The 13735-nt window shown below is 44.9% G+C and overlaps 1 protein-coding gene across 3 annotated transcripts in view; it reads right to left on the minus strand.

Moving 5' to 3' along the window:
• The window catches only part of RNF145 (ring finger protein 145), a 58490-nt gene extending 46002 nt beyond the window's left edge, over window positions 1-12488 (minus strand). Inside the window, exon 1 of one of the 3 annotated variants that reach the window (XM_079968226.1) lies at window positions 12152-12488. Coding sequence is in view for 1 of the 3 variants with exons in the window: in XM_079968225.1 (XP_079824351.1) it covers window positions 11137-11145 (9 nt within the window). In the remaining 2 variants the exon portion in view is untranslated. Of the gene's footprint in view, window positions 1-10941; window positions 11065-11136; window positions 11390-12151 lie in introns of those variants that run through there. The other 2 variants (XM_079968225.1, XM_079968224.1) reach the window with 2 other exon arrangements.
• Between the last annotated feature and the right edge of the window lie 1247 nt (window positions 12489-13735).

Here is a 13735-nt window from a genome sequence, read left to right on the forward strand (position 1 = left end):
TCTCCGATTTAGTTCAGCAGCCTGGCACATCATGCAAACATACTTCAATAACATCTTGGTAATGTGTGCCCTCTAAAACTCAGAAAGAAAAAGAGCTAATATTAAAAACATTCAGTGCCATGTTTCTAGAAAAAGAGGTGCTGGAACCCACAAGGAAAGCCTGCCTCCCTTGTTCTCTTGTAATGAGGTGCTGGGACTGGGTTCCGGTGCGTTCCGGCTGTAAAAAAAGCCCTGAACATATTGTACTTTGTTTTATCATTTAATACAACTGCCAATGGAAATTAAGCTAACACAGAAAGCAACGAGCAGTTATTCTTCCCTTAAGAAAAAATACCAGTGCATTATTAATATGTTTTAAACATATTTTTATTAAAAAAAAATAAGCCTACCCTGACTGAACTTCTCTCTTACACAGGCTTTTGTGAACTCACCAAACAGAAACCTGGCAAAGCCATTTCTTGTTGATTCTATGTCAAGATTCTGTTCCAACCTGCAACACCAATTCTTGCAAAATTACTGTATTTTTCCATGTATAACACGACCCTGTGTTTAAGACGACCCCTATTTTTGGGGACTCCAAATTAAGAAAATGGAGGGAGATTGCCCAGAGTTGTTGAGCATTTTGGGGGGAGGGTTGCCCAGATTGCCAGAAATTGCTCAGCAGCCGCCAATCGCCTGCCCAACTACCACAGCAGCAGCCAATCAACAACAGGGATTGCCACAGCCACCAATCACCCAACCAATCGTCACTGACAAACTCCTGCTCGCGGCTGCAACCAATCGCCCGTCCCCCCCCCCCCGCACTATACATGTATAAGACGACCCCCAATTTTTAACATTATTTTATAATGAAATAGTTGTCTTATACACAAAAAAACTATGGTAATGTACAGTATCTCCTGGTTATAGTTGTTCAATAATTTCCCCCCACTTACAGGCTGTATTAATAGAGATAGTATCAGAAAAGCCACAACCATTCACTTTAACCAATAAAGTAAAATACTTCTGATTTACAAAACATGAGGAAGTTAAAGCTGCTCATTGCCCTCAAAGTGCAGGAAGAGCATTTGATGAAACAGGCAAGGTCTTTGGAGTTTACGATTACGCAAAGGGAACAAGGGGAGCCAATGCCTTGCGATTCCTGTTCTTCCTAATTGCGGTCTTGTGAGAAAAAGCCCTTTTGCATCTCCCCCAGTGGGGAGAAGATGCCAGCCAAACATTGTCAAAGAGCAGCCAAGAACTTGGAAGGCAAGACAAAGAGAGAGAGAGAAAAATTAAAGTCTCTTTTCTTTTTTGTTAAAAAAAAAAGTTTGTGCTTTACAGGCCTGATATTATGCTAATTGAAATGCTTATGGGAACACATAACACTGTGAAATGAAAATAATTTTTATTTTTAAAATAGTAATTATTGCAGTTTTCAGCAAAGAATAGGCAAAGTTTTTTTTTTTTAATTCACTGCCAAGTTCTTCTCTTCATTGTGAAATACATAGGGATCAGCCTACAGTTGCCATTTGTTTTTCTCAAATAAAAAAAATGTAAAACTAAAATAAGGTAACTGTAGCTGTTTTTTTTTTTTTTTAATTTAAAAAGCAAGTTTTTTAAAGGCAACCATGCTAAGTAGCACTGGACTAGTTCAAGTCTTACCATCATCCTCAGGTCATGATGGCGTATTTCGCAATGTTTGGCCATAGTTAAATAACTACTGTATTTTTCCGTGTATAAGACTATGTTTTTTTTCTTTTAAAATTATGCTTAAAAGTGGGGGTCGTCATGGATAGTGTATAGTGCAAATTTATTAGATTTGAGTCCCCCCAAATACATAGGGGTGTCTTATACACTGAAAAATACGGTATGTTTCTAATGGACCAGAGAGGTAACCCTAGAGATGAACACAACATTGGTTTATATTAAGATGTGTGGTGTGGGGCAGGAGTGGGCAGAAGGTAGACCAGGATCTACTGCTGGCTCTGAGCGATTTGCCGCTTAGCAGGCCAGCAGGCGCACTGGCAGTGCCCACCTGGCATTCCTGCCAGGGTACCAACCTTCCTACTGCCTCTCCCCCCTTGGTGAGCAGCAGCAATGCCACTTTCTGGAGGCCAGGTGTATGGCAGTGACCCTCCCCATCAGCTGCTCCTGGGTCTTGGGCTAGGGTCTTCTCCACAACTTCATATCTGGCCCTTTTAACTGGTGATGCCACAAACTGAACCTGTTGCCTGCACACTCACAAAGACAAGAACTCCTCCTGGCTGCGGGAAAGCAAAAAAGCAGTTGGACTATTGTGGGGTTTATACAAAATGGTGTCAACAATAGGAACGCTTCTTTCTGCATGCTGTGCACCCTGGAAAATAACCATACTGCTAAACCTCAGGTAGAAAGTAAGTATTGTGTGCATCAACACTGTAGTTAAGTTCTTGTCAGAATTTCCACTGGAACCACACACACCCCTGCCTTCCCACCCTGTAGTTCATCGCAGTACCTGAGCAATTTCCAAATGATATCAAAGTGGGATTGTTAAGGGTTCACAAGGAAGAAATCTGTGCAGAAAGGCATGGCAAGCAAGCTATGCATTTTGAGGATATCGACTGTTTTGTGTGTGAAGCTGTGGAAAACACAATCTCCAAAAGTATTCCACCGCCCGAGTTAATATAAATTAAGTTCTTAGCTACAGCAGCCAAGATTCTATCTACAGAAAGGTGCTCTTCTCAGCTTCGTTGGCAAATGGATTAAAAACATGCAGACAATGGCAATAAAAACAGCATGGCACCAACATGAATAAAGATGGTTCAATTTTCAATGAAAGTTTATTGTTCTAGCCAAAGGCCATGGCAAACCCACAGCAAGAGTGGCAATAAAACAATGCAGATCATACATCGAGAATATGAGCCAACATCCATGATGTAAGAGAGAGGTTATTGGAGACACCACAAAATTCAAATCCAATTTGATTTCAAATGTATAACCTCTGAATCACCGCAACAATTTATAGTGATTTTATCTAACACTTTTTTCCAGCCAGTGCACAGAGGGCCACTCTGCGTGTTATGAAGCTATTATTGGCACTCAGAAGAAACCAAACCATTTCTGCTGGGGTGTACCCCATGACCCTGAGATTAAGAGTCCCACGCTCTGAGCTACCCTTAATGTTTTTACTTTACAATCAGTCTTATAATTTTTGAAGGAGATACCATGCATATGGGACGCGGGGAGCGCTGTGGTCTAAACCACAGAACCTAGGTCTTGCCGATCAGAAGGTTGGTGGTTCGAATGCCTATGACAGGGTGAGCTCCCGTTGCTCAGTCCCTGCTCCTGCCAACCTAGCAGTTTGAAAGCACGTCAAAGTGCAAGTAGATAAATAGCTACTGCTCCGGCGGGAAGGTAAACGGCGTTTCCGTGTGCTGCTCTGGTTCACCAGAAGTGGCTTAGTCATGCTGGCCAGATGACCCAGAAGCTGTACACCAGCTCCATCGGCCAGTAAAGAGAGATGAGCGCCACAACTCCAGAGTCGTCCGCGACTGGACCTAACGGTCAGGGGTCCCTTTACCTTTTTACCATGCATATAGCTTTGAGGAGATGTCTTAACAAGCTAATTGGCCAATAGGAATGAGCCACAAACCTATATCCTGTCTTATAAATCAGGAAAATAATACTCATTTTCTATCCAGAGGGCATATTAGAAACTGAGATATAAAAGCTAATCACCAAATGGCACCTTAAACCTAGGTTACAGTTGCCAGAAGAGAATGTCTAGGCACTTTTTGTTTGTTTCAGTGGAATTTTTAATTATGATTAATTTCAATTCTTTACCACTTTATATTTAAAGAAAAATTCTCAAAGTGGTTTACAGCACATTAAAACATCAAATAAAACAAATTCAAGCTTCAAGGAAAATAGTTCAGATCCTTCTCTAAATGACGTTTTGCTTTCCCATATTTATTTACCTACTTAATTTACTGTATTTTTCCGTCTATAAGACGCTCCCTATTTTTTGGGCCTCAAAATTTAGAAATTTTTTTTTGGGGGGGGGGTTGAGCTGTTGGGAAAGATTATTTTTTTGGGGGGGGGTGTGCCGAAAATCGCTCACCCGCCAGAACACAGCACACAACCATTCATGTCGCTTACAATTGCTGCTTACAATCTCGGGCTCTCACTTTGTGGGTGAGCGATTTTTGACATTGGTCACTTGATTGGTTTTTTTTTGGGGGGGGGGGAATGCCGAAAATCTCTCACCCGCCAGAACGCAGCACACAACCGCTCGCGTCGCAGCTGCCTGATCGCCACCATTAGCCCTCCTGCTTGCCTCTCGCATCGCAGAAACCACCTATCAGCTCCCTGATCATCACCAGCGGCCGCCAATCATGCTCCTGCTTGCTGCGACAAGGGCAGCTGTCTATTGGCTGCCGCAGCGGCAAACAGAAGGGCTAAAGGCGGTGATCAGGCAGCTGCGACGCGAGCGGTTGTGTGCTGCGTTCTGGCGGGTGAGAGATTTTCGGCATCCCCCCCCAAAAAAAAACAATCAATCACCGCTTACAATCAGGGCTCACGCCAAAAAACCATTTGCATGTCCCCCTCAGCACTACCCGTGTATAAGATGAGCCTAAATTTTGAACCTCATTTTTGGGTAAAAAAAGAGCTCATCTTATACATGGAAAAATATGGTATATAGCTGTCCCATAGCAGAAGTACTCTACGAAAACAGTGTGGTGTAAGACTAGAGTGTCAGACTAGGACCTGGGGCGTCAGGGTTCAAATCCCCACTCAGTCCTGAAGCTCACTGGGTGACCTTGGCCAGCCTCTGAACCTACCTCACAGGGTTGTTGTAGGGATTAACTGAGGTGGGGGTGAACAATGGCCTCCTTGGAGAAAAAGGCGGGATAGAAATGCAATAAATAAGCTCTTCTGCTTACATTGATACTGAAAACAAAGTTTCCTAATTCAGTTTTGATTTGATTTGTACGGACAAAAGTTAATTATTTTTAACTCCAAAATCTGCTATCAAAACTTCTTCTGCCAAATCAAGGTAATCAAGTCCCCACTTCCTCGGCCCTTTTTAATTTATTAATTTAGCTGGCTCACTAAAAGAGTTGCAACCCTGTAAAAGGGGGTGGGTGGGTTAAGTTTGTGCAACCAAGTCCCTTGCAAACATATTGTATCAAATTGCTGAAGCATACAAATAAAATCCTAATCTGCCTTTTTATTATCCCAACACGCCAGGTTGCACTAAAGATTGCTAAACCCTTTGTGGATGTTTTCTAGTCAGTTATGGTATCTTAGAGAAGAGCTAAAGGTATAATAATTTGCTTTTCTATAATTACCCCTATGCCTGGGCTTACCTTGAACATTTGATTTCTGCAAAACAGATTGCTAGCAGGGTAGGAGTTTGAAACTTCAAACCTGGAAATATTTATTCCAACATCTACATTCAGGCCAATATTATGAAGTTTCCCGTCTTGTCTATTACAGCATATCTATATATAATTAGGGTAGGGTGACAAAGGCGGGAATCTTATGACTTGAGAACTTCCGGCACCTTCCTCTCAAGTTGCCTTTTCCAGACTGAAATTCCCTTTCTCTAGTACAGGGAACAAATATCCAACTTGCCATTAGAATGGGTGGGTGGCAGGTGCTTCCTTGGACAACTTTTTAATTCAAGTAACAGCTTTCTGTCAGCAAACATATGAATTAGAGACCAAACTTTATCCCATACATCTCGATCCTGAAAGATTAATGCGACACTGCCTACCTGGTTACAGTTAAGACAGGTATTCACAATTGACAGGCCCGAGGCAGAGGGTACTTGCTCAGGCTGCCCACAGTCATGACCCATCCAGCCTCAGCAGATTTGTGGAGTTTGCTAGGGGCTCCAGAGAATGGGGGAAAGGCTCTCCCCACCCACAGCTCTTTCTTCACCCTGTCCTCTCTTCCTCCTCCAGCTGCTTTTTCCATGCCTGCTTGAATTTCAGTTCAGATTCTGTTTTCATTATTTTGCTGGATTTCTTCACTGACCAGTTATGAACATCTGTGGAACATCTGGGGGCCTCTTTCTAGAAGAATCATCACTGAAATATGACTTTCCCACTCATTCACTGCCTTTCCATCACCCGCTGCCTTTTCCTCCTGTCTGTGCTTAGACCTATCCGCATCTTGATGTACCTCCAAACTATCACCAACTTCAGTTTCTTGTCTGGTAGGTCTCAACTGTGTCAGAATTCCTGCCTCCAACTAGTGCACCTATTATGGCATTCAAACCTTTCCCAGCGCATCAATTCTGCTCAATATTCCCTCTACTGTTTGTTTTGTCAAGAGACATTGGTCACATCAAAGTTTCCACAGTGCAGCTGTTTTAAAGCAGGCATTATGTGGAAACTCAATGGAACCTCGGCCAGTAATCTTGCCACTGCATTTTGGACATTTTTGAGCTGTCTTCAAGGGCAGCCCCATCTAGAACATATTGAATAATGAAATCTGGACATTTCCAGAGAATGGAGAACAGCAGCCGTGTCATTTCTGTCTAAAAGGGGCCGCAACTTGCATTCACAGCCACCAAGGATGAACCTTCAGTGTTGAATCTAGCAGCACCCCTGGGCTGCAGACCTCTTCCTTCAAGGGGAGTACAATCACAACCAAGACAGGAGGTTCCTACCTCCTGGACATGAGAACTTGGCACCCATGACATCTCTGTCCTATCAGGATTCAACTTCAGTTTGCGGGGCCACATCCAGCCTATCACTGCCTCCAAGCATCGTTACAACACCTCAATAGCCTCTCCGGATTCAGATGGAACAGAGATGCAGAGCTGGATGTCACCGGCATATTGATTGCCACTTCTCACCAAATCTGGTGACAGCTCCCATAGGCTTCATATAGTTAAACTGCATGAGGGACAAGATGGAACCTCAGCAGATGCCATAGGACAGCTCCCAGGGTGCTGAACAGCAGCTTCCCACAACTACTTTCTGGAAATGGCCCCGGAGGTATGAGCGGAACCACAGAAACACAGTGCCCTCAACCCTCATCTCCCTGAGACGATCCTGAAGGATACCATGGTCAACAGTCTCAAAAGCTGTCAAGAAATTGAAGAGAACAAGCAGGGTCACACTCCTTCCATCTCTCCCCCAACAAATGTCATCAACCAGTGAGACTGAGATAGTTTCTGTGCCATGACCAGGCCTGAAGCCTAAGTAACCAGTTTCTGCAAGCATGCCTGAAGCTGGACCACCATCACCTTCTGGACGAGATGGGCCATTGGCCTGATTCAGCAGGCTCATCTTATGTTCAATAAATAATGAAAAGCAACCTTGAAGTGGCTGGAAATCTAGAGAAGGCACTTTAGCAATCTGAAAGCTCCTGCTTTGACCATGCCTTGCCAAGTGAGTGAAAAAATGACAGGTCTCCAGGGACACTACTCTGACACCTTCCTTCCAGTGAAAAGAAGGCAGCTCCACGAAAGGAGCTCTTGGGGCAGCTTCTCATGTGGTATTTGGAAGATGTCAGTGTGTATCTCCATGCCTTAAAAAGAGTGAAAGTTCCATATGAGAAAGGCAACACTCAGGTCTGCATCCACAGACATTTAGATCTGTCCTTGCAGATGTCTCGCAAATACACCTTCTCAAAAGAGTTGGCCCACACTTAACTTTAGTGGGCTCTCTGGCACTTTTATACAATTTATCCTGCAAGCACAGGATAAATCAAATTAGTGGTACAATATTTCTAAAGCATTTGTGGGGGGTATTATTTTCGTTTGTTACTATGCTGTGTATTTTTGTGTGTGTGTTTTGTAAACTGCTCTGTGATTTTCAGATGAAGGGTGGCATAGAAAATCAATCAATCAATCAATCAATCAATCAATCAATCAGAGGCAGTTTGTTTTCCTTTTACCTCATCATTCTCCCCACCCCCTTTTGTATCCTGTCTTATGTGCACCTTCAGGCAGGGGCTGTCCTATCTTGTAATAACTGCACAACACTTATAAAAATTCAGGCACAATAACAACAACAACAATAATATGCCACCCATCTGACAGGGTTGCCCCAGCCATTCTGGGCAACTTTCAACAATTTATAAAAACCACCGTAAAACATCCAGCATTAAAAACTTCTCTGTACAGGGCTGCCTTCAGATGTCTTCTGAAAGTCTTTATTCAACAACCACCTCTGTGGGTGAGAGAAGAGGGGTGTGCGCCCCAAGATACCTATGTAACATATGTAGTGCTAGTACAGCAGATTCACAAAAGCAGTAAAATGCACCAGATATCCGGCTGAAACAATACTGAACCAACTCAAGGATACAAATCTGTGCTGTGCTTCCGGGTATTTAAAGAAGCTTTTCTCAGCCAGGTGCCTTCTACATGTTTTGAACTACAGCTCCCATCAGCCTCAGTAAGTATGCAATGCTGTCTGGGGCAGAAGTGAGTTATAGTCCCAAACACCTGGTGGGCACCCAGTTGGGAATCTCCAATATAAGCGTATATATATTCATACATAGATGACTTCTAGAATATACGTTTGAGAGATCTGTTTTTTTACAGACACTACGAAACTTGTACTGGATGTAAAAATTAATAAATGCCACAAAGTTCCAGTAGAAGAAGGTAAGGATGCCAAGTTCAGCCGGTGTACAATACAGTTCTGATCCTACAAAAACTAAAGTGGTAAACTACTTTGGGGCTCCTCACTTTATACGTCTATCAGTAAATTACTGGTTTTGTTCATCCAACATTTACTCAGAGCAGACCGAATGAAATTAATGACCCTGACTAACTTAAATCCCATTAATTTCAGTGGGTCTACTCTGCGGGAAAGCTGGATGAATAAAATCCTATGCAAATCTGTACAAGCAGAACGCAAAGCTATTCCACAGAATAAATAATCTGTTAAATTAAGTGTATTATTTGCATGAGAAAATCTCATGGAATTTTGGCGACTGTAAACACAGCACACGCTGAAGGACACCATCGTCACACACTTTTACTACTCAAGACAAGTACACATTAAAGTTGTATTTGGTTCCACAGCTTTTTTAAAAAAAAATCGCTGCAGTCAGGTATTTGGAATCAAACATTGTGTGATGGTGTCATGCAGAGTACTGGTTGAAAAGAGCAGCTGGAATATAAAGCATCAATTGGGCTTCTAATAGTTTGAACTACCAATAGACAGGCTAAAAAGGGCAAAAGGCAATAATTCAATGGATTTTGTGCTGTGTTTACTTAAAGCAGACTATAAAGTAACACACCTTTTCGCAGCACTTGTCAGTTCTGCAACATATTGATTTATCTGCAGTTCTTAATTCCCACCCCCGGGACATGAGATATTAGGGGGGAACTGAAACGAGTGATTTGCATCACTTTCAAAAGGGGACAGGGGAAATCCCTCTCTGGTATACTTGACTGATTTCAGTTCACTTCTGACATCAGTTTCTTCACTCACTTTATAAGTGTATACAGTACAGTGGTGCCTCGCAAGACGAAAAGAATCCGTTCCGCAAGTCTCTTCGTCTAACAGTTTTTTCGTCTTGCGAAGCAACCCTATTAGCGGCTTTGCGGATTAGCGCTATTAGCGGCTTAGCGGCTTAGAAAGGGGGGGGGCAGAAAAAAATCGCAAGACTCGCAAGACGTTTTCGTCTTGCGAAGCAAGCCCATAGGGAAATTCGTCTTGCGAAGCGCCTCAAAAACGGAAAACCCTTTCGTCTAGCGGGTTTTTCGTCTTGCGAGGCATTCGTCTTGTGGGGGACCACTGTACTGTGAAGCAGACAGAAAGCTATGTTGAAAGATGTTCACATTTCTGCTAGAAGAAAACCTGGTTACTCTGAAAGACATTATGTCACGCAGTAGTGTTAAAAAACACACAGTTGCCTATTCCCTGCTGAGTTCCCAACTTTTTTTCCAGCAAGGCCCCTGTGCATTTAACAGCTTTAAGACGAACAGAAATGCAGTAGGAGATTACTTTTCCTGTATTCCACAGATAGTTTCTGAATATTATTTTTTACAAGCTATGCCACTGTTAGAAATACAGGAGCTTTGTTCAAGAAAGTGTTGGCAACCCTATTTCCAAATCACTTTGTTGCAAATATATTCCTAACAGTATAACTAGAAGCCTGTCAGAATGCCTACTCACTCAAGCATGCCATTGATCACAATTAAAGAAGCCAATTTTTATTTACCAAAGTTAAACCATCCTTTTCTTATTACAGCTTTTGTTAACAATGTGGTTTTGATTTAATCTGCAGCCCAATCCCAAACTGGACAAAAGCCCACTGAATTTAGTGGAATTCTCCCCAAAATTATATAGAGAATTGCAATTCTACACTCCACAATAAGTAAAACCAAGAGGAGCTATGCACATCAGATCTGCAGTACAATGCCAGCACGTTAACTGTGTTAATTTACAATAATGTATGGAAAATTAATCTCTTTGCCTCTTCCACACAAAATAGTGAGCTTTAAACACATCTCTTAACAAAAATTGAAGCTGATCACAGCCAGAAGAATCGCATAGCTTATAAACGAAATTATTTTCAGAAGTCTACCTTAACGAGAGCAAAATCTGCATGTGATCATAACGAAAAGGTTAGCATACTAAGGTGTTGGGTTTTTAAAAAATATATAATGCGCAGGAGTGGAGCCTGTTAAATTATCTTTAAAGTCACGTTTTTCTCCAGCCCAGCCTGTCTCCCTAGCACACACACTCCTTTCCTGTACTTGCCAGAGGACAAAGTAATACCTGACAGGGAGGCAGATTTCCAATAGCTACCCATCTGTCAAGGCAAACTGCAGCTCCAAAGAGAAAGATTATTATTATTTTTAAACCCAACACACACACACACACACACACACACACACACACTGCAAAGCTTTAATTTAAGGTGCCTAAAAGAATCAGGTTGGGAGGGAGAGGTGCAGGCAGACTGCCCTGCTCACCAGACTGAGAAAAGGGAAATAATTCTTACATAAGCATTTGCTTTACAACTGGACCTCTTCAGACTCCCCGCTTCCTTCCTCTCTCTGTCTCTAATACCGAGTTTCACACACAAAATGGGACGGATTTGCAGCAAAGCATGCCTCGCTGTAAAAAACAAAACAAAAACGCTCGCGACGACTGACCATAAACAAATAGCCATCGTCCATACTCCAATCCGACATACCTGGGGCATGCCATTGATCTCGACAGGCCTTTAATTCCCCGTAACCAGTTCCGGATCTAGGTGCTCGGGGCTAACTCGGCAGCAAGACCAGGAAGGTGAACAGACCGAAAGCGTTTCAGGAACAGGGAGCCGCAAGTGCCATTGCCAAACCTCAGCACCCAGGTCACCACCCTGGCTGAGGTTAGGATCCCACCGCAAGGAGCCGACGCACTCTTTGGAAAGCCAGTTTTTCCTAACTCCCCTGGCCCTTCCACTCCCCCGAACCTCGCTTTTCCTATCCATTCAGCACTTTCCATTAATCTACAACTTGCTGCGGAACCCCCCCCCCCCGCACCCTCCCCTCCCGCGAGCTCAGCTGCGTCTGAACTCTAGTAACCCCTCCAAAGCTCGCTGCCAGACCCAAGCGGCAGCAAAAGCAGCCTCCAGACCTGCGCGCAGCAAGGAAAAAGGGGGCAGGGCAGGGAGAGGGGGGGGCTTCCCAGCATTGCTCTTGAAAGGGGGGGGGGAGAGAGAGAGGCTGCAATAACTCGAAGGCACTGTGCAACTCTCCCGTGAATTTGGCGACGTATCGTGGCAAATGGGGAGGGGGGGTTCGGAAGGCCTTTAAGAGGATCCAGGCAGGGACGACCCCCCCCCCTCCTCCGTCACAGCCTCTCGGCCTTTTAAGCACCCAAGCCAGGAGTTTGGGTGGGAAAGGGCCATAATAATAATGTGGGAGGGGATGGAGGAGGCCCTTGTTGGGAGGGAAGATCCTCAGGAAACGAGAGGAGACGGGGGGGGGGCGGGTAAAGAAGACGGGCAGATCTGGAGAAGAGGGAGGCGGTGTTGGAAACGTGGGCGAGGGTTTGGAAAGGATCGGGGGGGGGGGAGTGACCAAGGAGGAGATCGGGGAGCGAGAGGGGATCTGGGAAGGGCCCCGAGGCTCCGGAGAAAGGGCCGTTAGGAAGGCTGGGGAGTGGGCATGCTGGGCGGGGGCGGGGTGGGGATGCAAGCGGCTCGGGCGCTTCTCCATCACCTGGGCTGTGCGATCCGCCTCCGCCCCAGCCGGGGGGCTTCGGATTGTTCCGCTCGCTTGTTCGCCCGCTCCTCCGCCGCCTCCTCCTCCTCCGCCTCCTCCTGGCGGCTCCTACAGCAGCTGCCAAGGCTCCATGCCCGGCCTGCGTCGGCTCAGCGGCACCCGGTCGGCCTCCACAGGCAGCAGCATCGTCGTGGTCGAGGTCCGGCTGCCGGCGAGCGCCGCTGCCCCATTAGCAGGCGGCCATGGGGCCCTCCGCGGTGCTGCGCTCTGCGCCTGCAGCCAGCTCCCAGAGCAGCCCGTCCGTCCCCCTCCTCTAGCCCTTGCCGGCGGAGAGCGCATGCGCCCGCCCCGCCGAAACAAAAAGTCGCCGCCGCCGCCGCCGCCGCCGCTGCTGCTGCTGCTGTCGCGGCCGGCGCGCTGCTCGGTTGGCGGGCGGGGGCAGGACGCGGCTGGCTCGCCCTCTCCTGGGCGCCTCGGCGCTTGCAGGTCCCTTTCCTCGCCCGCGGGGCCAGCGCGGCCGCAGGTGGCCTAGCTCGTCGCGAAATCCGGCGGAGAGAGAGAAGATTCCCTGGGGTGATCCCGCTGCCTGATTCTAGCTGCTCAGGAGGAAGCCCTGTTGTGTTCGGGGACTTCCAAGTATAATAATAATAATAATAATAATAATAATAATAATAATAATAATAATAATTATTATTATTATTATTATTATTATTTATACCCCGCCCATCTGGCTTGGCCTCCCCGGCCACTCTGGGCGGCTTCCATAGAAAGCAAAAATACAATAAAATATCACACGTTAAAAACTTCCCTGAACAGAGCTGCCTTAAGTATATATAGAAATCTAGGATTCATAACCCCAACTATATAAATCTAATAAGAAATGATATTCCACGGCTTTTTTAATTGTTTGTTGGGGCCGTTATTGTTTTGCTGCTTTTAACCGCGGTATTTTTTTACCTTGTATTTTTACCCTATGAACCGCCCTCGGTAATATAAATCTAATTAATAATAATAATAATAATAATCACCTAGGAATTTAGGATTGTGGCGAAATACTATAATTGCCTACTAGGAACTAACAATAACTTAAAATTATTACAGATAGGTAGCCGTGTTGGTCTGCCATAGTCAAAACAAAATAAAAAAATTCCTTCCAGTAGCACCTTAAAGACCAACTAAGTTAGTTCTTGGTATGAGCTTTCGTGTGCATGCACACTTCTTCAGATACACTGAAACAGAAGTCACCAGACCCTTCTATATAGTGAGAAGGTGGGGAGGGGTATTACTCAGAAGGGTGGTGGGATCGGGTGATTGGCAGATAGCTCATCACAGGCTCATCACAGCTATCTGCCAATCACCCAATCCCACCACCCTTCTGAGTAATACCCCTCCCCACCTTCTCACTATATAGAAGGGTCTGGTGACTTCTGTTTCAGTGTATCTGAAGAAGTGTGCATGCACACGAAAGCTCATACCAAGAACTAACTTAGTTGGTCTTTAAGGTGCTACTGGAAGGAATTTTATTTTGTTTTTAAAATTATTACTCCACCTATCTGACTGGGTTGTCCCAGCAACTCTGGA

The sequence above is a fragment of the Podarcis cretensis genome (genome assembly GCF_951804945.1).
Source record: "Podarcis cretensis genome assembly, chromosome: 2".
In the NCBI taxonomy this organism is placed as follows: domain Eukaryota; kingdom Metazoa; phylum Chordata; class Lepidosauria; order Squamata; family Lacertidae; genus Podarcis; species Podarcis cretensis.